At 52.6% G+C, this 23809-nt stretch overlaps 1 protein-coding gene across 1 annotated transcript; it reads left to right on the forward strand.

Annotated features, from left to right (window-relative positions):
- Positions 1-1065: 1065 nt before the first annotated feature.
- Positions 1066-22817, forward strand: LOC127039366 (zinc finger protein 436-like). The gene is given in 6 exon segments (XM_050932946.1): positions 1066-1088; positions 5363-5451; positions 15597-15723; positions 20329-20442; positions 20780-22215; positions 22217-22817. Coding segments are annotated over 5 exon segments (1785 nt in total). The 5' UTR covers positions 1066-1088; positions 5363-5427; the 3' UTR covers positions 22301-22817.
- Positions 22818-23809: the final 992 nt, after the last annotated feature.

A 23809-nucleotide genomic window follows, 5' to 3' on the forward strand; every position in this document is an offset into this window, starting at 1 on the left:
CCAGTAGCAGAGATCGAGAGCAAAGCCGGTTCTCATGTGCTGTCTTCCTCTTGTGCCAAAACTCGACAGTGGGGGGTGAGTGTGTGTTTGTGTTTGTGTGTGTGTGTGTGGGGGGGCGTGGCAGCATTAAGTCTCTGGCTTCCAAACGACCAGCCGGCTGCACAATCGCCTCTGAATAGGGGATTGTAAAAAACCAGGGGTGAGGCACTGAAATACAATCTGGGGGTCTGAGTGGTCTAAGGTGCCAGACAGAGAACTTGGATTTCTTCTCAATCGGGGGTTCTGCTCTCTGGATGGAGCTTGGATACAAATCCAGCCCCCTAACCCGTGGTGCGGCCCTGCCCCATGGCACCCAGCCCCATTCTCCATGGCACCCAGACCCTGCCCCCTTCCCCGTGGTGCGGCCCTGCCCCATGGCACCCAGCCCCATTCTCCATGGCATCCAGCCCCCTTCCCCGTGGTGCGGCCCTGCCCCATGGCACCCAGCCCCATTCTCCATGGCACCCAGACCCCTTCCCCGTGGCACGGCCCTGCCCCCTGCACCCAGCCCCATTCTCCATGGCACCCAGCCCCACGGCACCCACGCCCCTTCTCCGTACACGGCCCTGCCCCCTGGCACCCAGCCCCATTCTCCATGGCACCCAGCCCCACGGCACCCACGCCCCTTCTCCGTACACGGCCCTGCCCCCTGGCACCCAGCCCCATTCTCCATGGCACCCAGCCCCACGGCACCCACGCCCCTTCTCCGTACACGGCCCTGCCCCCTGGCACCCAGCCCCATTCTCCATGGCACCCGACCCCCTGCCCCAATCCCCATGGCACGGCCCTGCCCCCCGGCCCCCAGCCCCGTTCCCCGTGGTACGGCCCTGCCCCCGGCCCCGCCCCTCTTTGGGGCGGGGCATCACCAGTGCACAGGCCCCGCCCCCTTACCCGGAAGCAGTTCCCGGCTCCGCCCCCCGCGCGCGGCCCGCTCTCTACAACCGTCCCAACGGAACGGCCTCGTGCCCGGCCGTAGACGCGTCATTTCCGGGCTCTGCTTCCCGCCCCGCCCCCTTTCTGCCGGGATCGCCGGGAGCTCGCGCAGGCCGGTAAGAGCCGGAGCCGGAGCCGGGTCACGGGGGGGCGAGGCCGGAGTTGCCGGGGGGGTCAGTGGGGGAGGGGCGAGGCCGGAGTTGCCAGAGGGGGGGTGAGTGGGGGGAGGGGCGAGGCCGGCGTTGCCGGGGGGGGTCAGTGGGGGGAGGGGCGAGGCCGGCGTTGCCGGGGGGGGTCAGTGGGGGGAGGGGCGAGGCCGGAGTTGCCGGGGGGGGTCAGTGGGGGGAGGGGGGAGGTCGGAGTTGCCGGGGGGGGTCAGTGGGGGGAGGGGCGAGGTCGGAGTTGCCGGGGGGGGTCAGTGGGGGGAGGGGCGAGGCCGGAGATGCCGGGGGGGGTCAGTGGGGGGAGGGGCGAGGCCGGAGTGGCCGGGGGGGGGTCAGTGGGGGGAGGGGCGAGGCCGGAGTGGCCGGGGGGGGTCAGTGGGGGGAGGGGCGAGGCCGGAGTGGCCGGGGGGGTCAGTGAGGGGAGGGGCGAGGCCGGAGTGGCCGGGGGGGTCAGTGGGGGGAGGGGCGAGGCTGGAGTTGCGGGGGGGTCAGTGGGGGGAGGGGCGAGGCCGGAGTTGCCAGAGGGGGGGTCAGTGGGGGGAGGGGCGAGGCCGGAGTTGCGGCGTGGGGAGGGTTGAGCTGTCTCTTGGCAACTGGAAACCCCCGGGGGGCGAAGGGGGGATAATTGGGTCCTGTCCCTGTTTGTGCCACTCCCCCCACCATCCATCTCCACCCTCTGACAAACAGAGGCTAGGGACACCATCCTTACCCAGCCTGGCTAAGAGCCATTAATGGACTTAACCTCCATGAATTTATCCAGTTCTCTTTTAAACCCTGTTATAGTCCAGCCTTCACAACCTCCTCCGGCAAGGAGTTCCACAAGTTGACTGTGCGCTGTGTGAAGAAGAACTTCCTTTTATTTGTTTTAAACCTGCTGCCCATTCATTTCATTTGGTGACCCCTAGTTCTTGTATTATGGGAATAAGTAAATAACTTTTCCTTATCCACTTTCTCCACATCACTCATGATTTTATACACCTCTATCATATCCCCCCTTAGTCTTCTCTTTTCCAAGCTGAAGAGTCCTAGCGTCTTTAATCTTTCCTCATATGGGACCCTCTCCAAACCCCTAATCATTTTAGTTGCCCTTTTCTGAACCTTTTCTAGTGCTAGAATATCTTTTTTGAGGTGAGGAGACCACATCTGTACAGTATTCGAGATGTGGGCGTACCATGGATTTATATAAGGGCAATAAGATATTCTCACTCTTATTCTCTATCCTCTTTTTAATGATTCCTAACATCCTGTTTGCTTTTTTGACCACCTCTGCACACTGCGTGGACATCTTCAGAGAACTATCCACGATGATGCGCAGATCTTTTTTCTGACTCGTTGTAGCTTAATTAGCCCCCATCATATTGTATGTATAGTTGGGGTTATTTTTCCCAGTGTGCATTACCTTGTATTTATCCACATTAAATTTCATTTCCCATTTTGTTGCCTAATCACTTAGTTTTGTGAGATCTTTTTGAAGTTCTTCACAATCTGCTTTGGTCTTAACTATCTTGAGTAGTTTAGTATCATCTGTAAACTTGGCCACCTCACTCTTTACCCCTTTCTCCAGATCATTTATGAAGAAGTTGAATAGAATTGGTCGAAGGACTGACCCTTGGGGAACACCACTAGTTACCCCTCTCCATTCTGAGAATTTACCATTAATTCCTACCCTTTGTTCCCTGTCTTTTAACCAGTTCTCAGTCCATGAAAGGACCTTCCTTTTATCCCGAGTCTGGGACCCGCTTTTCTCTGCCAGCATCACAGGTTGGATCCAATACTTGAATATCCCCCCTTGTCTCTGCTGGCGTCTGTCACTGACTGAACCTGCCCCGAGATCCCCCCGTCGCTCTGACTATCAAATACCAACAATCCCACATTGACCCCTTCCCCCCGATTCTCCAACGCGGGTCTCAGATCTGTGCCCCTGGCGCCCCCTTGTCTCTGCTGGCGTCTGTCACTGACTGATCCTGCCCCATGATCCCCCCGTCGCTCTTACTATCAAATACCAACAATCCCAGATTGACCCCTTCCCCCCGATTCTCCAATGCGGGTCTCAGATCTGTGCCCCTGGCGCCCCCTTGTCTCTGCTGGCGTCTGTCACTGACTGATCCTGCCCCATGATCCCCCCGTCGCTCTTACTATCAAATACCAACAATCCCAGATTGACCCCTTGCCCCTGATTTTCCAACACGGGTCTCAGATCTGTGCCCCTGGTGCCCCCTTGTCTCTGCTGGCGTGTGTCACTGACTGAACCTGCCCCGAGATTCCCCTGTCGCTCTGACTATCAAATACCAACAATCCCACATTGACCCCTTCCCCCCGATTCTCCAACGCGGGTCTCAGATCTGTGCCCCTGGCACCCCCTTGTCTCTGCTGGCGTGTGTCACTGACTGAACCTGCCCCGAGATCCCCCCGTCGCTCTGACTATCAAATACCAACAATCCCACATTGACCCCTTCCCCCCGATTCTCCAACGCGGGTCTCAGATCTGTGCCCGTGGCACCCCCTTGTCTCTGCTGGCGTGTGTCACTGACTGAACCTGCCCCGAGATCCCCCCGTCGCTCTGACTATCAAATACCAACAATCCCACATTGACTCCTTCCCCCCGATTCTCCAACGCGGGTCTCAGATCTGTGCCCGTGGCGCCCCCTTGTATCTGCTGTCGTCTGTCACTGACTGAGCCTGCCCTGCGATCCCCCTGTCGCTCTGACTATCAAATACCAACAATCCCACATTGACCCCTTCCCCCCGATTCTCCAACGCGGGTCTCAGATCTGTGCCCCTGGTGCCCCCTTTTCTCTCTTCACTCATCAGATACTGATGGGAAACACACTCAGCTTTCGCCTCATCTCCACCACTGACATCACCCCCCCACCTTTTGTCACGTCTCAAATTTACAGAACTAGATCCACATTCCTCACATTGCTGCTCTTTTCTCTTCCTTTTCTGAACATGGACTCGGAGCTCAGGTTTGCCTCTTTCTATGTCATCATCAAATGGCAATTAAAAATCCTGCACTTTAAGAGGGTTAAATTGCACCAGGATTATCTTTCCTCCTCTCCTTTGAATGTCATTTCATCCCCCCTTTAGCTCTGTTAAAAGGTTTGCCCATGAAAGAGACCAGCCATATCTTTAATACATGTCAAAGCCAGAGGCCTCCCCCTGTTTGGGGATCAGTGGGTCCTGGCGGGTAACAGGAGAGTTGGCTGGACCCTTTTCTTTTCTCCAGATGTCACAGGGTGAGGAGGTCTCTCTGAGTGCAGCGTGGGCCCAGAAGTTTCCCAAACCCCATGGCAAAGGGTCTCCCTGAAGGGTTGCTTCCCCCTACACTAAGATGCAACCACCTCTGGGATGGATCCTTGGTGGCCATTATTTGCTAGTGACAGGCCATGGAAATGTCTTCACTATTTTGGCCTTTCATTCCCCTGTTAAAGAAGCACCCCCAGGGCTCCCGCTGCCGGTGTGAGTGGCCAGCAGAGACGGATGGTAACTTTCTATCCACTATCAAACACCGAGAGGTGAAACCACCAGCAGGTTTTTGCTTCTCTCCCCTCTGGAAAACTGCAGGGACTTCTGGTTTTCTATGGAAAATTCTTGCCCTAAGTCTTTGTCCTAGATCTGGGGCTGAGGGAGGTGGGAAGGGGGTTAGGAGCCCCACCCAGTGATCTGCTGAAGAGGATTCTGGCCTTCTCCTTTCTGAACTGTGCTTCTGGTGTCATTGACACCAGTGTTAATCCAGAGTCACTGCAAGGAAAGACAGGGAGTGACCTGGACAACTGTCCCTCTGGGGAGGGGGTTTCATTAGCTGCTCTCCCCACAGGTTCTGGTTGTTGCTAAAGGAGGGAAGGCGGCTCCAACTCTCTGTCCTGGTTATTAGGATTCAGCTTCCTGGGTCAGAGGCTGCAGCCTCCATTGTGATCTGGGAGAAGAAAAGCCAGTTCCTGACTCCATATCCCCCGAGCTGGGGTGTGCACTGCTCGGGGGTCAGTGTCAGGGGTAACCCCCAAAATGACTCCTCTGGTTCTGCTCTTTTCTGGGGGTTTAAAACGGTGGGGGCTTAGCCTGGCAGGAGGGGCCAGGTCTGCACCACAATAAAACGATGGAGCATGTTCCCAGCATGGCAGAATCTGGGGTGTCTGTCTGCAGGGAAAGGGGCTGGGGGAATCGGGACGTGAAATGAACTGACGCCTGTTCTGAAACTTCTACAACTGCCCTTCTCACCCTGCCAGGCTGCAGAGTGTCGCCCACGTCTCACTCCCACTGGTCCCACCTTCCCTTGGGACAGGAAAGAGAAATGGCTGCAGAAGAGCCAGTTCAGGTAGGGATCATTGGGGGGTGGCTGGTGGGTTCCTGCAGGAGGGAGGGGGCAGCAAATACACCGGAGGTGGGAAGATTTGCACAGCCGGTTTGGAGGTTGGAGCAGGGCAGGAAATGCACAGGGTGGAGAAGGGGAGGAGGCCAGGGGGTGGCAAACCTGCTGGGATCTATTGAACGAGTCGCTTAGATTCTAGGAACAGACTGTAGTGGTGGCAAGGCCAGCTTTAGGCCGATTCCCCTGACTCCCCCCGTGCCCAAGCCCCAGTATGGCGTACTGGCAAGAGCCGGTGCGCCGCACCGGGGTGGCCCAGCTTCCCCAGGGGGCAATTTACAGGGCCTGGGGCTCCAGCAGTAGCCCCCAGAGCCCTGGGGTAGGGCTGCGGGGCTCTGGGGGCTATTTAAAAAGTCCAGGGCTCCAGCTGCCTCTGCGCCCCTGCCCTTTAAATAGCCCCTGAGCCCTGGGCTGCTGCAGCTACCCTGGTGGGGGAGGGGACACTTACAGTACAGGGTGGGCTGTACCCGCACCCCCTGCCCTGCCAGACCAGCCCCGGTCTGCAGCGAGCTCGGAAGCCCCTGCCCTGCCCACAGCCAGCCCCTGCTGCACCCCCTGCCCTGTCTCCAGCCAGTCCCTGCTGCACCCCCCTGCGGCCCAGCCTGAAGCCAGCTAGCCCCACACATACCCCTGCCGACACCAGCCCCACACCCCCTGCCCTGTCTCCAGCGAACCCCTGCTGCACCCCCCTGCCTGAAGCCAGCCACTCCCGCACTCCTCTGTCTCCAGCCCTGCCAAACACTGCGGCACCCCCCTGCGGCCCTGCCTGAAGCCAGCCAGCCTACCCCACACACTCCGTCTCCAGTCAGCCCCGCACCCCTTGCCCTGCCTGCAGCCAGACCCTACCTCCAGCCAGCCCCATGTCCACTGGTGCCTGCAGTTCCCAGGGCAGTAACCCTGCACACCTGCTTCAATGAGGGGGGCAGGGACCAGCTGGGACCCACACGTGCACACCCTAGGGTGACCAGACAGCAAGTGTGGAAAATCGGGACAGGGTGTGGGGAGTAATAGGAGCCTATGTAAGAAAAAGACCCAAAAATTGGGACTGTCCCTATAAAATTGGGACATCTGGTCACCCTAGCATACCCCCAGGGAGTTGCGGGGACCCACATATGTGAAACGGAGCTCATTTCTAGTTCAGGCCTATCTGTTAAAAAAAGAACTTTAGGTGGAGTTAATATAAATCTGTATTTTCCCAGACATGTCAGGCTTTTTGGGTCTTAAATCGCCATCTGGAAGGAATTTTTAAATTTTAAATTTTAAAAATTCCTCCTGGGAAAATAGGGACGTATGGTAGTGCTATTGGTACAAAAAAATACTTACTGTGGCACATCCCTTAAATCAGAACTTTTTATAGGGAACCAGTTGCTAAGATTTTAGCAGCTCCTCACTGCCCTCAGCCCCAGCCCTTCCGCCCTGGCCACAGCGTACAGCCCGTGTTTGGATCACACCCTGACGTCACAGCTGCATTCGGAATGAGGCAACCCAGAGCTGCTGGGCAACCTGTCACATAGCTCCTCTTGCTGTATTGCAAGGATTAGCTGCATTTTTACTGGTAAGTTGAACTTAACCATGGTTATAAATTGTCTCTGTAATAATAATTGTGTACTACACGTTAGCTAGCCCCAGCTGATTCCGCAGTGCGAAAACACTTAACACTTATAACGACGCGTTGTTTTGGTATTCCATATACTTAAAATATCATCAATGAACTGTGTTATTCGCTTGCTGCTTTAAGACTTAAGTTCATTACTGTTCATTACTGTTGCAAATACATATTTTAAAACTGATTAGGCTCATTGTCTTAATTTCATCTAATATAAAAAACCAGAAATATTTTATAAATTTTTATAAAATAAACATTATTGAAGAAACTCAGTTGTACAACTATCAAAACATACATTGTTTTCCTAACATGAAAGTGAAAATCTATAATTAATATTCCTTTAGAATGTGGTGACGTCTATCAATATGGGTAAGAGATCAAGAGACCTTGGTAGAAAATACCCAAGTGGGAGTAAGAAAGAGCCATCTACAAGGCAAAGGCAGTTGAAAGACAGAAGCAAAAGGGTGCGTTAAGCAAGTATTTTAGCAGACCTGATTCTGCTGTTGAGCCAGAAGAGCTCAGTGAAGACGCAGATATGGCTGAAAATCCTCCAGTAGAACATACAACGCAGACAGAGAATGACAGCAGCGGCGAAGAATTTGAAGAGCCAAATCAGTCTGAAGAAGACACTCAGGACAGTCACGGTGAAAAGACTACAAAAAGGGCTGTAACTGATGCTGAAGGTGCTGAGGGTCAAGAGTGCTGTTCTGATAATCAAGATGCAGATGGTTTATATCCAGAGCAGAAAGGCAACTTCAACTCTGCTGACCAGAAAGAAATATCTGATGATCCCGCAACTTGGCCAGAGTACATTAGCCAGCGTCTCGGAGAGTATTTAGTCAAACAAGGGCCGCCTAAAATTATTGTAGATTTCCCTAAAAATAAGATTGGGAAACACTTTTCAAAGTTTCACTGCAAAAGGAAACTTTCAAATGGTGAAATTGTACCTCGACCTTGGGTGATCTACTCAGTGTCAGCCGACAAGATCTTTTGTTATTACTGTAAGATTTTGTGCAATAATGTGACAAGTTCATTAGCATCTGATGGTTTTAATGACTGGTCTAGTATTCATACGAGATTGGCTGAGCACAAAAACTCAAAAGGACATTTACACGCTGTGCTTAGTTGCTGCGACCTTCAGCAAAGGTTATCTGCTGAAAAAGCCACTGACGCAATACAACCGAAACTTACTGACCATGAAGCAAAACGCTGGCATCAAGTTTTTGAGAGACTAGTCGCTGTCGTTCAGTTGCTAGCAGAACAAAACTTACCATTTCGTGGATCTGATGAACAGCTGGGAACATCATACAATGGAAATTTTCTTGGAGTGATTGAATTACTGGGAAAGTTTGACCCAGTGATGCAGGAACATTTACAAAGAATCATTAACAAAGAAATAATGACCATTATTTAGGAAACAACATTCAAAATGAACTTATTAGTATTGTAGGGAATGCTGTTAAGCATGAAATAATAGCTCGAGTTAAGGCTGCTAAGTATTTTGCTATTATACTCGACTGCACTTCTGACATTAGTCACCAAGAACAAATGTCATTGACAATTAGATATGTGGCTGATGGTGTATCACCAAATATTCCAGCAGGAGTATATGAACATTTCATTAAGTTCATAGCAGTAGAAAGCAGCACAAGTGAATATTTGTACAATGTCCTTCTAAGTGAACTCGAAGACCTGGCATTGGACGTTGTAAATATCCGTGGGCAGGGCTATGACAACGGCGCGAATATGAAGGGAAATATATCAGGTGTACAAGCACGACTTCTGAAAACAAACCCAAGAGCTTTTTTTACACCATGTGCATGTCACAACTATCATCTCATTGTGGGAGACGTGGCCAAAAAATGTCCTGATGTGATGATTTTCTTTGGAGCCCTGCAGCGTATTTATGTTCTTTTCTCTGCATCTGCTAAAAGATGGACTGTTTTTAGAAAACATGTTACTGGCCTTTCTGTAAAGCCTCTTTGCGAAACACGATGGGAATGTAGAATGCAGAGCGTCTAAGCTCTGCGGTACCAAGCAGGGGAGTTTTATGATGCACTCGTAGAGGTAGCAGAAACAATGGATGATGCTCACGCAAAAAATGAAGCTGAATCACTGGCTATTCAAATGAAGGATTCTAATTTTTTGGTTTCGCTAGTTTTCCGGCATGATTTACTGTCTCAAGTGAATTTTGTGAGCAAAGAGCTACAGCGTGATACAATGGATATTTCTGCAGGAATTTCTTCATTCGAAAAGCTTTGTAACTGGTTAAAAACGTACAGAGAGAAGGGTTTTCAAGAAGTGTTAATTGGTGCCAATGAGCTTGCCGAAGATCTAGATGTGACTCCAGTATTCCAGACTAAACGTTTGCGCAAACGAAAAAACAATTTGAGTACGAGTCTGCAGACGAGGCCTTTTCTGATCCAGAAGAAGCTTACAGAGTGCAATGCTTCAATCACGTCTTAGACAAAGCTTTACAGTCACTTGGACCAAGGTTTGAACAGTTACAAAAGCATGTGAGTTTATTTGGATTTTTATGCGAATTCAAAAATCTTCCCAAGGACACCATACGAAAATCTGCTGCCGATCTGGAACTCGCATTGACAGATGTGAAACTAGTGCAGGAAAACGAACAAGTCTCAACTGTAAAATCACTTGACATAAATGGCTACATGCTTTGTGAAGAACTGGAAGCATTAAAGCCAATTCTTCTGTCTGATTGTAGAAACCCCTTACAAATGCTTCAATTTCTTGCATGTAATAACCGATCAACAGCATTCCCAAATTTATTTATAGCCGTTCAAATCTTCCTGACTATTCCGGAAACTGTAGCCTCAGGAGAGAGGATCTTCTCGAAGTTAAATCTAATTAAAACACATCTGCGATCAACAATGCAGGAAGACCGATTAAGGAGTCTGGCAATCATGTCGATTGAATGCGAAGTGATGAAGAGCTTACCGTTAGGCAACATACTGAAAGATTTTGCTGAACAAATGGCAAGGAAGATAAAGTTTTAGAAACGTATAGGTGAGGTGTACAAGGAAGTTCCTCTTCACCAACTTGATATTTATAATCTGTGATGCAATGTACATAATATACCATTTTGTTGTTGTTTATATAGTTATGGAAAGTAAATAATACATGGAAGAAATGAAAGGCTTTTTTTTTTAAAGTTTTTTTTTTTTTTTTAGTCATCCCTGCCGGGGCTCCGTGAAAAATGTTCGAATTGGGCCTCGCACTTCCTAAAGCCGGCCCTGAGTGGTGGTGTAATCATCCCTCCCCATCTGAGTCAGAGGGAGGCTGCAGCACCTGCCTTGTTTCAGGGGAATTAGCTGCCCAGGTGTCAGTGTCCCGACCCCAGTCAATATCTGGGTTGTGATCCTCAGGCAGGAGCAGGGCCCCCCAGGAGTCTGTCAGCTCTGGGCCCTTAGGCGGGGAAGAGCGGGGAACAGTCTAGCACCCTGGCTTTGGCAGGTGGTAGGGGAACCCTGGCCTACGGTGCTACCTCAGTGGTGGGGGGCCTGCGGCCTACCCGACTCCACCAGGGCCCAGCCCGAGGCCTAACCGTGGTGGAGTGATCCGCCGCTGGGTCAGCAGGGAGGCCAGCCACAGTGCGCTGACTGCGCTCCAGGCTGCCTCCCCTCGGGGTGGTCCGGTCTGCCCAGGGCTGGTAGCCAGCGGCAGTCACGGCAGCTCCCTGGGTTCCTCCGGCAGCAGGGTGTCTCTTGGCTCTGCAGCCTGGAGCTACCAGGATGTATCTGTCTCCGCTCCAGCCGAGCTCGGGGCTCTGCCTTCTCTACTTCCAGTTACACCATCCACTGCTGGGTCCGAGGGAGCCCCTCCGCCCCCGTACAGGGGCTGGAGCTCTCCCTGGCTGCCCTGCCCTGCCCTCCGGAGGGACGCGGACCCCACCGCCATCTCTGGGGTCTCCTGGCTGCTGCTTCGGAACTGCCTGCCGGGGCGCAGGAGGAGGAAAAGGAGTCGTCACAGGATGGCTGCAGGACACGGGGACTCTTCCAGCTCTGCTCCTGTGCTGGTGGTAGCTACTGCTGTTGTGGGGAGGGGGCATGGAGCCCTCCCCCAGCCCATCTGCCACCTCCCCCACCTACCCTCTGGGCCGGGTCTTGGCCCCTCGACACAGCTGCTTCCTTCACCCATGGCAGCAGCTGGCCGCACTGCAGCAGTGAGCACAGACAGTTCTGCAGGCGCACGGCCTTCCTCACCCCCCTCGGACTGGCCTACCCTTCCCCAGCTCCGCTTGGCCAGTGGGCTCCCACCAGCCTCCCTGCAGCAGTTTGCCCCCTTCCCCTCCACTGCTCTGCTCTCGCTCAGCCCCCTGGCTGCGTGCGCCATGTTCCCTCCCTAAGCACTTGTGCCCCTCTCCCTCTTTTACATGCCCCCCCATTCACTGCCCCCCCCCATTGATAATCCCTCCCCTTCCTGGAGCTGGAGGAGCAGTGCCCACACCTTGCCCTGCCTTGAGCGGCCTCCCTGAGCGCCCCCTCCATGGGCACTTTCCTGCCATGCCTGCAGCCCAGTGGGGAGGAGTGGTTGGCCTTTCCCCTTCCCCCTCACCCTCCATCTCCCCTCCAACACCACCAATGCTCCCTTCTGCCCCTTCCCACAACGAGGGGGGAGACTGTGGGTGGGTCCCCTCATGCTGAGCCTGTGGCACCCTCCTGCCAGCTCCCCCATCTCTCCCTGCTGCTAACCTCTCGACCCCCACCGCCGGCCCCTCTGCCATTGCCCCACTAGTGGGTGCCAGCGGCAGACACGAGAACGGACTCTGCTGCTGTCATGGCCCCTGCCCCCTCCAGTGTCGGGGGAGCCCCCTCGGCCAGTGAAAGGGGCAAGAGCCCCACTAGGAAGGTGAAACCCCTCTGTGGTCAGGGCTGTCCCCCCCCATCATCCGCCACATGCTCCCCTTCTCCTGCTATTCACCAGCTCTGGGGGTGTCCCTCCCTTGACCCCAGAGCGTACGCCAGGTGGCTGCAGCCCCTCCACACACCACGACTTCATCTGCCGTATCCAGTCCCATCCCTGGCGGCCAGGGCCCCTTTCCCACCTTAACCAGGGAGCCTGGTGTCCGTTGCTTCCTGGTGCCGGCCTCTCCCCATGTGCAGACCTACGTGCGGGCGTTGGCGCAGGTGGTGGGATCCACGGCCGCGGTGCCGGCCTCCAGGATGTACAGGAAGGTCGTCGTCTTCCTGGCATCGGAGGCCACGGCCTAGCAGGCGATGGGTAGGGGCCTGGCAGTGGGGGGCGTATATGTTCCCATTGAGGCCCTGGAAGACCTGGGTGTACGGGTGGATTTGACCTCCGTCCCGCCCTTCCTGCCCCATGCCCCCCTGCTCCCCTTCCTCCCCACCCTGGGGAAACTCCCTTCTGTCATCAGTCCTTTCCTCTGGGGCTGGAAGGACCCTGCCCCCGTCACCTCCTGTCCTCCTGCTGGCAGCTCCAGATCCAGCTGCTGGAGCGCCAGAGGGGTCCTTTCTGGTGTCCCACCATGGGGCCCATTCCCGGGGGCTCTGCTCTTCGGTGGAGGCCCGGTGCTACCTGTGCCATGGCCGGAGGGATGGCCCCCTGGCCCGGCACGGAGGGATGCCTGGGACCGCCGGGTGCTGGGAGCTCGGACAGGGGAATGCGTTAAATGGGAGGCCCAGGCTCACGGAGGGGGAGGGGACCCCCGCAGACTGAAGGGGGGCCGCTACTGCCGAGCTGTCCATGCTACCCCCTCATAGGGCCCAGCTGAGGATGCCGTGGGGAACGGCACCACCCTCCTCCTGGAGTCCCTCCGTGAGGGGGCCTCGGATGGAGCCCCTCCTGCCACCAGTCATCTGTGCCCCCCTCGGCGCCGAGGCAATTGTTGCTTGCAGGGAGGCGTCTGGGGCGGTGGGGGGAGATTTTCACTCCAGTTTTCAGGAGATGGAGGCCCTGGGTCTGACCCAGGGCACCCAGCGGGAGGACGCCCCGTTGCCAGAGGGCCTCGATGTGGGGGGAGGATTAGTCACGCTGCCTCCTCCTCTCCCGCCCCTACCCCAGGCTGCTGCCTCCACTCTGGACCCTGGGGTGTTCCTGGGCTTGTCCATCTGCCCAGCCACAGATGGCACCGAGCCACGCCCCTTGGGTGACACACAGTGCCGAGGGAGCGGGCCCCAAGCCCTTGGGTGCACCCCACCCCGAGGCGAAGTGCTGCCTTTCCTCCCAGCTGGGGCCCAGTTGCCATCCTGCCCGACACCGTGGTTACAGGTGCTGAGCTTGTGGTGCCCAGGCCAGGCGTCACTGAGGGACCCCTTCCTCTCCCTGTACCCTCAGGCCCTGAACCCTGTCGAGAGGAGCTGTCTGCTGAGGACACTGACCCCACCTCTGCCTCTGCTCCTGATCCCGTTCCCGGCTCCAGTCCTGCCCCGTCGCATTCTCCATCTCTCCCCTCTCCACCTCCCATACTGCTGCCGCCCCTGGGGTCGTCTCGTTTCCCCCTCCCTTGGACGACCCTCGGGGCAGTTTTCGTGTCTCCTCTTCTCTGAGCGGCTGCAGAGGTGGGCATGACTGCGCCGGTGCCTTTCCCTACGGGGGAGGACACTGATCCTCATCCCACTGGTCCTGTCCATGCTCTGAGCCCAGTCCCATGTATCCTGGCCCGGCTCCCGAGGTGAGCTGTGGAGTTCATCTGGCCAGGATAGCACTGGGTCTCACTGCACAGAGGCGTGCGGTTCAGAGGTGGAAACACCCTAATTTGTGGAACAGGAAACAACCCACCTAGCTGGGGTTAGGAAAAAGCACCAGACTCCCAGTGCTGGAGCCTGATCTAACTTACCACTGGCTACTATGAGAGATAGGATAACAAGCCTTGTGGATAAGGGAGAAGCGGTGGATGTGATATACCTAGACTTTAGTAAGGCATTTGATACGGTCTCGCATGATATTCTTATAGATAAACTAGAAAAGTACAATTTAGATGGGGCTACTATAAGGTGGGTGCATAACTGGCTGGATAACCGTACTCAGAGAGTAGTTATTAATGGCTCCCAATCCTGCTGGAAAGGTATAACAAGTGGGGTTCCGCAGGGGTCTGTTTTGGGACCGGTTCTGTTCAATATCTTCATCAACGACTTAGATGTTGGCATAGAAAGTACGCTTATTGAGTTTGCAGATGATACCAAACTGGGAGGGATTGCAACTGCTTTGGAGGACAGGGTCAAAATTCAAAACGATCTGGACAAATTGGACAAATGGTCTGAGGTAAACAGGATGAAGTTCAATAAACACAAATGCAAAGTGCTCCACCTAGGAAGGAACAATCAGTTTCACACATACAGAATGGGAAGAGACTGTCTAGGAAGGAGTACGGCAGAAAGAGATCTAGGGGTCATAGTGGACCACAAGCTAAGTATGAGTCAACAGTGTGATACTGTTGCAAAAAAAGTAAACGTGATTCTGGGATGCATTAACAGGTGTGTTGTAAACAAGACACGAGAAGTCATTCTTCCGCTCTACTCTGCGCTGGTTAGGCCTCAACTGGAGTATTGTGTCCAGTTCTGGGCATCGCATTTCAAGAAAGATGTGGAGAAATTGGAGAGGGTCCAGAGAAGAGCAGCAAGAATGATTAAAGGTCTTGAGAACATGACCTATGAAGGAAGGCTGAAGGAATTGGGTTTGTTTAGTTTGGAAAAGAGAAGACTGAGAGGGGACATGATAGCAGTTTTCAGGTATCTAAAAGGGTGTCATCAGGAGGAGGGAGAAAACTTGTTCACCTTAGCCTCCAATGATAGAACAAGAAGCAATGGGCTTAAACTGCAGCAAGGGAGATTTAGGTTGGACATTAGGAAAAAGTTCCTAGTCAGGGTAGTTAAACACTGGAATAAATTGCCTAGGGAGGTTGTGGAATCTCCATCTCTGGAGATATTTAAGAGTAGGTTAGATAAATGTCTCTCTGGGATGGTCTAGACAGTATTTGGTCCTGCCATGAGGACAGGGGACTGGACTCTATGACCTCTCGAGGTCCCTTCCAGTCCTAGAGTCTATGAATCTATGAATCTATGAAGGGGGCACCCACATGTGAGGCGTAGGGGACTCGCCAGACTCCCAGGGCTGGAGCCTGACCCCACTAACCAGCAGCTGCTGTGAGATATGAAGGGGGCACCCACATGTGAGGCGTAGGGGACAGGCCTCTCCCCCCATATCCAGCTCCTCACAAGGAGAGTGTTAGGCTTCCTACCAGGGAGCTCTCCCTGCACCCTTCTAGGGGCTCCATCTCCTGTATCCGTCGGTGGCTAGTAGGGGGGTGATGGATCTGCTGGGAGAGACAAGGGGCTCTCGCTTCATCCCCTCACCCTGCTGTTTCCTGGATGCTCTGAGCGGGGTGGGGGTGGGACTCTGCTGACTGTGAGGCACCCAAAGCTTCCATGTGATTGGCTCCTCTCCCCCATGAATAGTGGGGCTGTGAGTGGGGCAGCCGGTACTGAGTGTTGGACTCTTGCTCTTTCAGGGGCCGGTGACCTTCGAGGAGGTGGCTGTGTATTTCACCAGGGAAGAGGGGGCTCTGCTGGACCCCACTCAGAGAGCCCTCTGCAGAGCCGTCATGCAGGCGAACTACGAGAATGTGACCTTGCCGGGTAAGGATTCCCGTCCCCTCGGTTCTTAGAAGGAGAAGTGACTAGTTAATGTTCATGTCACCCCTACAGCGTAACCATTACGCTGCCCTGATGCAGCATCACCCCACATGCCAGTGACACACACACTAGCCCTCTGCCCTCCCCTGCTACACAACACTGTGGGAACACAGCCCAGGAGCAGTTTGCCACACGGTCAAATACCTTCTGGTTTTAAGGTGAAACTGGGGTTTGGGTCCCGCATAATGGACAGAAGCGTCCAACCTCGGCCTTCACTCACACCCTGATCCTGCTCCACGCAAACCAGCTCCAACTTGCAAACTGATCCCACTCCCCTGCCCTCACTGTGAGGATTCCTTCGGAGTCACTGCCTTCACTTGCCCCTCACTACACCCCACAGATCACTAGCGTGTATCGCACCAGAGTGCTGACAGCCTCCGAGCAAGAACTCCTCCTTGTGCACCTTTAGAGACACAACCCACAACACTGAGCACTGAAATGGGGCAGACTCGGTCCCTCAGGGGTCACCTGCACCTCTCTGCAGACCACAGTCACAGCTCCGCCAAACTGCTTCAACTGCTCCCTCCACCATCCGGTTACAGCTACAGCTGACCCAGGGCACACAGCTGGGGGGCATGCGGATAAATGCTGGGATTCCCGTCTGTGAACACAACAGAAACGATGGTGCATTCGTTGTCCTTCCTCGTATCTGTTATAGATTCTTAGAATTTTAAGGCCAGAAGGGATGATTTGGTTGTCTAGCTGATCTCCTGTATCACCCAGATTGTAGAATTTCTGCCAGTTACAGCTGTACTGAGCTGGACACCTTGTGTTTGACTAAATCATTTTCAGAAAGGCCTCCAGCCTTGATGTGCAGCCCTGAACACATGGGGAATACCCCAGGATCTGGGGCAGTTTGTTAATGTTTGTACCAGCCTCCCAGTGGCTCTTACCAGCTGCAGGGATGGGAGCAGAGTTAAGGTGGCAATGCAGGCAAATTGCGTAAGAGGGGACTGTAACAGTCAGCAACGACCCCTAACAGCTAGTAGCCTTATAATAGCTGGCAACCATTAGGAGAAATTGGACACCTCACGGACACAGCCTGAACTTTTAAACTGTCTTCCCTTATCGGTCTTAAGGCAGTAAAAGCTGGTCCTAAGCTGGTTTTTGCTGAGCAGAAGTGCAGGGTTTGCTAACCACCAATCGAATGCTAACACGACCGAAGCCTGTGTGTGAATGTGTATAAAAAATTCTTGTTTTTTGTATAAAGTAAATTGTTTTTGTACCAAGGTACAGAACTCTCCTTTCTTCTGCAAAATAAAGCAACCTTTCCTTATCCGTCTGGCGGTCATTGGCTCTCAGCTGGGCGGACCCAACATTTCGGTAACACTTCCTTCAGTGCTAGACTCCAGGCCTCCTTCCTCACAGCTTGAATGAACGTTACTTTGGAGGGGAACCGCCAGAAAACTCCCTTTCAAAGGTTCACTGAACTATACAAAAGAGAGGCAGAGAACCCCAAGTTATCTTCCACTAAAGATGACAACAGACCCAAGCCCTTTGGACTTTGGGGGCGATGTTGAGGAAGGGGGTGGTCTGCCCACTTGCTGGAAAGTCGTGTGGTAAAAATCTTACCTTGAGCCAAGATTGTCGTTTTGTTAGCTCGTAATCTCCAGAAATTTTTCACTTTCACTTGCTTGTAACCATTTCTGACTTTCTCCTTTAGACCTTAATGCTTTTGTTACTAAACCTGTTTTACTCTTAATCTAAACGAATGCGGTGCTGTCTTTGAATTCAAGTGATAGCCAACTCCAGCTGAAGTGATAAGCTGGGCCATTTTGTCTCTTCTGAGGAGCAAACAATCATTATTCCTCTGAACAATCCAGGAAAAAGTCGCCATTGCAGAGCATGTGGTTTTGGGAAAATTCAGCTGTTGCTGACTCTTGCCAGGTTTATTCAAAGCTGGTAGAATCCACAATGTGCCTAGGGTGTAAGAAGCAGCCTGCTGCAGTCAGAGCTGCTGGGCCAGAGTTATTTATCTCACAGACACTCAGCGCATCCTTGAATGCTGGCTGGGAGCATCCAGACAAGGGAGCTCCAGCAGCAGAACATTGAAAGTCACCCAGGATTGCAGATGACACAACTCCTCATGGGTCTGGAGTGCCGCCCAGGACGTGAAAATGGCCTAGGTTGGTAGTGAAACATCTTGAGAGTCTTGCTCCCCATCAGCAGCTACAATAGCCATCATCTCTCTTCCCTGCAGGCTCCTTGGATCTTGGAGTCCATCATTCTTGATGTCACCTGGCCTGATGCTTATTTTTCACGTTCTGCTTGGCCAGAGGAGTTAGAATATGTTGCTCCTGAATTCTAGCAGTATTCTAATTTCCCGGTATTCTCCACACCCAGGGATTTTCATACTCCCTCCCATTACACCTGCCTCACTAGATTCCCTAATGCTGCAGTATGCGCTTTCCTGACATCTACCAGTGTGAGATCCTGCATTCAGTGATATCCCTGCCCGTCCTGTTCCTTTTCTCCACTGAACCCCACCAGCCCATGCTGACTATTCCCAGATTCCCAGGACTCTCCCATTGTCTCTGGACCTCTCTGTCAGCAAGAAGCAGAGCCAGGGAGACTTGCCCTCTGTGTGGCGTCCTCGCTTTCTGAGACATTCATTTACCTTCTGTGTGTTTTAGGAGCCTCTTTGCTAATGCGAGTCTGTGACGTTACCCAGGGTACACTCTGGACTGTTGAACAGCTGTCCCCCATCACTTCTCCATCCTGGGGTGCCTTTCCACACTGCTTTGCTGTGAGAGCAGCCACTCCTGGGCAGCTAACACACATTCTCCAGTGTATATCTCGCTCCCAGCAACACATTATAGAGTGCTGCTGCTCACCCACTCGTGAATTACACCCCAGGGGAATCCCAGCCCATTCTCCAGTCCCAGATTGCCCCCCAGAAATGTGTGTCTTGCAGTCTCCAGCACATTACTGAACAATACAAGGTCCTACAAAGTCTGTCACTTCATCCATGGACAATGACATGCACCAGGCTTGTTATCCCAACTGGAATTTCTCACACACTGTAATCCAACAATAAAGTTGTTTTATTCTTGTATCTATTAACTACAGAAAGAAAAGATTTTAAGTGACTACAAGGAACGAGGCATAAAGGTCAGAAACGCTCACAAAAGAAATAAAAGCTGAAATGCAAACAATCGTCTAACTTCACAAGCTAAAGCAGATTCACAGGAAATGGCTTTCTCTCCATATGCAGTGACAGGCTGGGTTTCCTTTCAGCCAGAGGCCCTGCCTCCCAAAGTTCAGTTCTTCAGGAGTTGTTCAGAGAGAAAAGGGGCAGGAGAGAGAGAGTATCAAGTGTTTTCCACCCCTCTTTTTATAATTCAAGCCTTGGTGCTAGAAACATCTGCAGTGTTCAGCTGAGTCGTGGTGACAGGCTCTCTGTCGTGGATGTGAGGTTCAAGTCCTCCCTGTGATAAAATGTAAACTTCTCGCTCACGCCGCCTCCAGCTCACTACTGGAGAATGGCCATTTAACCAGCTGTTGGCCTTGCTGGCTCTGAGGAACTGGGCTGTGGCTGTTCCCCAGAACTGTAACATTTTTTCCAGTAACATCATGCAGTAAAATCTTCTCTCTTTTGTGATGGGGTCAAGTCAGCCGGCTACAGGAGAGTTGTGGAAGGCAAGTATATTAGCCCCAGGATAAGCAGGTTCCTTTTCCCCTGGTAACTGAACAGGGGTTACTCCAGGTTAATTAAGACACCTGGGGCCAATCAAGGGGCCTGCCAGAACCTGTTAAGAGCCTCCCCGCCAGCCAGCCAGATAGGAGCACGTGATAGGTGCTGTGGGAGGCAGGCAGGTGTACTACTGGAGAGCTGGGCAGTGCAGACGCTGATGAGCACCAGGAGGGAAACCCCACAGGTACAGAGGCGAAGGGCTGGGGAAATCCTACCCAACACGGCAAACAGCCCTTTGGGGAAGAGAACCCACCAGAGGGGAGAGACTGAACTGGGTATCTGGCCTGTCACCACCGTGCCCAGAGGGGCTACCAGAGATTAAGAGGCTGCCCTCCCCCTTCCCCTGTCACAAAGGCCGTGAGGAACCCTGCTTAGGCAAGGTGTGAACAGTAAACCCAGGGGTGTGGGGAAATCCTGAGGGGGAGAGGAATACTCCAGCCCGCCACTAAGAGGAAGTACACAACCCACCGAGCTGGATAAGGAGCTCTGTCACACTTTGTATACGCAGTGTTTCTATTTTAACACACAGTTTAACAAGACAATAATGTTCAGCGTATTATGAGTTTCTAGATGATGCCTGACGAGGCATACTTTGTACAAAATATATCATAATTTTGCAAAACAGTGAATACAGGGTTACAGACTGTCACAGTGTCTGTCTGTGTGTGTTCCTAGCAGATATGTGTGTATTTCAATCTCTCTTGAGCAGAGCGTTTTGCACCTTTGAGGACCTGGGGAGCTGGCCCTAGGATTTCACTGGTTTACGAAGGACTGGGTTTTAAATCAATAATTACTTTTCATGACAAAGTCTTATGAATTCACCTGATCTCCTTTGTTTTCTTTCATCTGAGCAGGGTTTCCAGTTTCCAAACTTAATGTGATCTCCAAGGTGGAAGAAGGGCAAGAACTGTGGGTCCTAGACCTCCAGGATTCAGAGGAAAGAGAGATCCTCAGAGGTCCCTGCACGGGTGAGGAACATTTAGGCACTTACAGATTCTGAGTTGGTTGAGCGAAAAATCTGGGGATACCCTACAAAGAGCTTGGGAGGTCTCAGTTCAGGATTGTCCCCAGCAGGTGTCGTATCGTCTCTGCAGATACAGCTCATGGCTTCCTACAGATCCTAACAGACACCTGGCAGTAGCTTCCTCCCTTCCATCTGAGCATTTGGATGGGATGTGAAGGCAGAATTTGGGGGAAGAGTTTGGGGGAATTCAGTGCCTGTTTTTTGACATCTCTCCAGCACTTATTTTGGTTTGGTGTTCCCTTGTCCAGCCCAGTTTGAGGTTTTTCTCTCTGTCCCAGCAGGTGACGCGATGGTGAGTGAGAATGAGGAGCAGAATTCTCGGCAGGAAGATCCTGAGCAAGTGGAATCACACGGTGCATTATCGCAAAGCTCCAAAGGAGATGTGTCCAGGAGTCATGAGCAGGGAACAGCCTGTGAGGTTCAGCGCAGAGCAGAGAGGGAGCAGGGAAACCAGCCCGGGGAGAAAATGGGAAAAATAATTTATCCTTGGGAAACTCACAGAGACCTGGAAGAAATCACAGTCCAGCAGAAAATCCTCAGAGGAAAGAGAAAATACACATGCCCTGAGTGTGGGGACAACTTCAGTGACTGCTCTGCCCTTATTAAACATCAGAGACTCCACACGGGAGAGAAACTCTACGAATGCTGCAAGTGCGGGAAAACCTTCAATCGCATCTCACACCTCACTCGACATGAGATAATCCACACGGCAGAGAGACCCTATGAATGTAGAGAGTGTGGGAAAACCTTCACTCTCAGCTCGTATCTCACTACCCATGAGCGAATGCACAGGGGGGAGAGGCCCTTTCAGTGCTCTCAGTGTGCGCAAAGCTTTACCAGGAGCTCATCCCTCATTAGACATGAGAGAACGCACACGGGAGAGAGACCCTATAAATGCTGTGAGTGCGGGAAAAGCTTCACTTCCAGCTCAAATCTTATTCAGCATCAGAGAATCCACACCGGGGAGAGGCCCTATGAATGTGGCGAGTGCGGGAAAGCTTTCAATTGCAGCTCAGAGCTCACTAGACATGAGAGAATCCACACGGGAGAGAGACCCCATGTGTGCAGCCAGTGTGGGAAAACCTTCGCTCTCAGGTCAGATCTTACTACCCATGAGAGAATCCACACAGGGGAGAGGCCCTTTCAGTGCTCTCAGTGTGGGAAAACCTTCACTAGGAGCTCAGACCTTACTAGACATGTGAGAATCCATACGGGAGAGAGACCCTATGAATGCTGTGAATGCGGGAAAAGCTTCATTGCCAGCTCAAAACTTATTCAGCATCAGAGAAGCCACACCAGGGAAAGTCCCTATAAATGCGGTGAGTGCGGGAAAACCTTCAGTTGCAGTTCAAAGCTCACTAGACATGAGAGAATGCACAGGGGGGAGAGACCTTATGAATGCCATGAGTGCGGGAAAACCTTCACTTACAGCTCCGATCTTACTACCCATGAGAGAATCCACACGGGGGAGAGGCCCTTTCAGTGCTCTCAGTGCGGGAAAAGCTTCGCTAGGAGCTCAGACGTCACTAGACATGAGAGAATCCATACGGGAGAGAGACCCTATGAATGCTGTGAGTGCGGGAAAAGCTTCATTTCCACCTCAAACCTCATTAAACATCAGCGAATCCACACTGGGGAGAGGCCCTATAAATGTGGGGAGTGCGGGAAAGCCTTCAATTGCGGCTCACAGCTCACTAGACATGAGAGAATCCACATGGGAGAGAGACCCCATGAATGCTGAGAGTGTGGGAAAACCTTCACTCTCAGCTCGCACCTTATTAGATACTGGAAAATCCCCATGAGAGAGAGAGAGAGAGATCCTATGAATGTTGTGAGTGCGGGAAAACCTTCATTCAAAACTCACACCTCAGTACTAGAGCTGTCCGTTAATCACACTTAACTCATGCAATTTGCTCAAAAAGTTAATCACGATTACAAAAATTAATCATGATTATTCACAGCTTTAATCGCACTTAAACAATAGGCTACCAGTTGACCTTCATTAAATATTTGTGGATATCTTTCTGTGTTTTCAAATATATTGATTTCACCTGCAACACAGAATACAGAGTGTACAGGGCTGAGTTTATATTATTTTTCTTACAGCTATCTGTACTATAAAAATGATAAAGAAAACATAGTATTTTTCAGTTCATCTAATACAAGTAATGTAGTGCAATCTCTATCTTGAAAGTGCAACTTACAGATGTAGATTTTTTTTGTTACAGATCTGCACTCAAAAACAAAACAATGTAAAACTTTACAGTCAAAAAGTCCACTCAGTCCTACTGCTTGTTCAGCCCCTTAAGAATCTCTGCAACCAGCTTAAATCATCATCTAGGGTGAGAACTTGCTACTCATATCCAATCTCTTTCGTATATTATGTTTAAATTGTGGTTTTATTTGCTAGGTAATCTGCTTTGATCTATTTGCTATCTCTTATAACTACTTTTCTTCCACACTACTTAAAATCTATCTTCTGTCGTTAATAAACTTGTTTTTGTTTGTCTAAAACCAGTGCGTGGAAGTCATAACTTGGGGCAGAAAGCTGTTGTATATTGCTCTCCTCATTGAGGGAGGAGGTGAATTCCCTGAGCTTATACTGTACCGTTCTCTGTGCAGTGCAAGGCGGTATAATTTTGGGTTTGCCCTCTGGGGGGGAGGGTTGTGGTGCCTTAGCTGTACCTTCCTAGGCAGGGACCGGTTAAAGAACCCGTGTGTATGTAGCTGCAGCTGGGTGTGTATAGTGAGGCAGCCTGGCTCCCAGCCGCCCCAGAGAGGGACAAGTCCCTACGAACGCCAAAGTGGGTGGAGTCGCTGGAGCCCGTGCCCACCCGCCAGAGGTCAAGGCGCAGGGCAGGAAGTATAAAAGCCCAGCTCCAGGGCTCAGAGGCTGCCTGGCCGCCAGAGAGGCCAGACGCTGGTGCCCTAGCTCCCGCTGGGGAGAATCCTGCCGCCTGTGACTGACCCGAGGACTGGCTGGATCTGCGGAGACTGGACGCCGACCAGACGCTGGAAGAGCCCCTAAGCTGACCAGTGCAAAGGGACCCAGAGGAGCTGCCCAGTTTACCCCGGCTCCGTATCCTGAGGAGCCCATGGGATGGGACGCTGGGGAAGACGCCGCTGAGACACAGGTACCGGTAGAGGGGGAGGTTGGAAGTAGCCAGGGGGCAGCCGACCCTAGTCTGGCTGCAGCACACCCAGAGCCAATGTCAGTGTGTTGCGGCCAGGATCCCCACTGACACAGCAGCAGGCTGCCTGCCGCTGTTAGGGCCCCGGGCTGGGACACAGAGGAGTGGGCGGGGCTGCGT

The sequence above is a fragment of the Gopherus flavomarginatus genome, chromosome 23 (genome assembly GCF_025201925.1).
Source record: "Gopherus flavomarginatus isolate rGopFla2 chromosome 23, rGopFla2.mat.asm, whole genome shotgun sequence".
Classification (NCBI taxonomy): domain Eukaryota; kingdom Metazoa; phylum Chordata; order Testudines; family Testudinidae; genus Gopherus; species Gopherus flavomarginatus.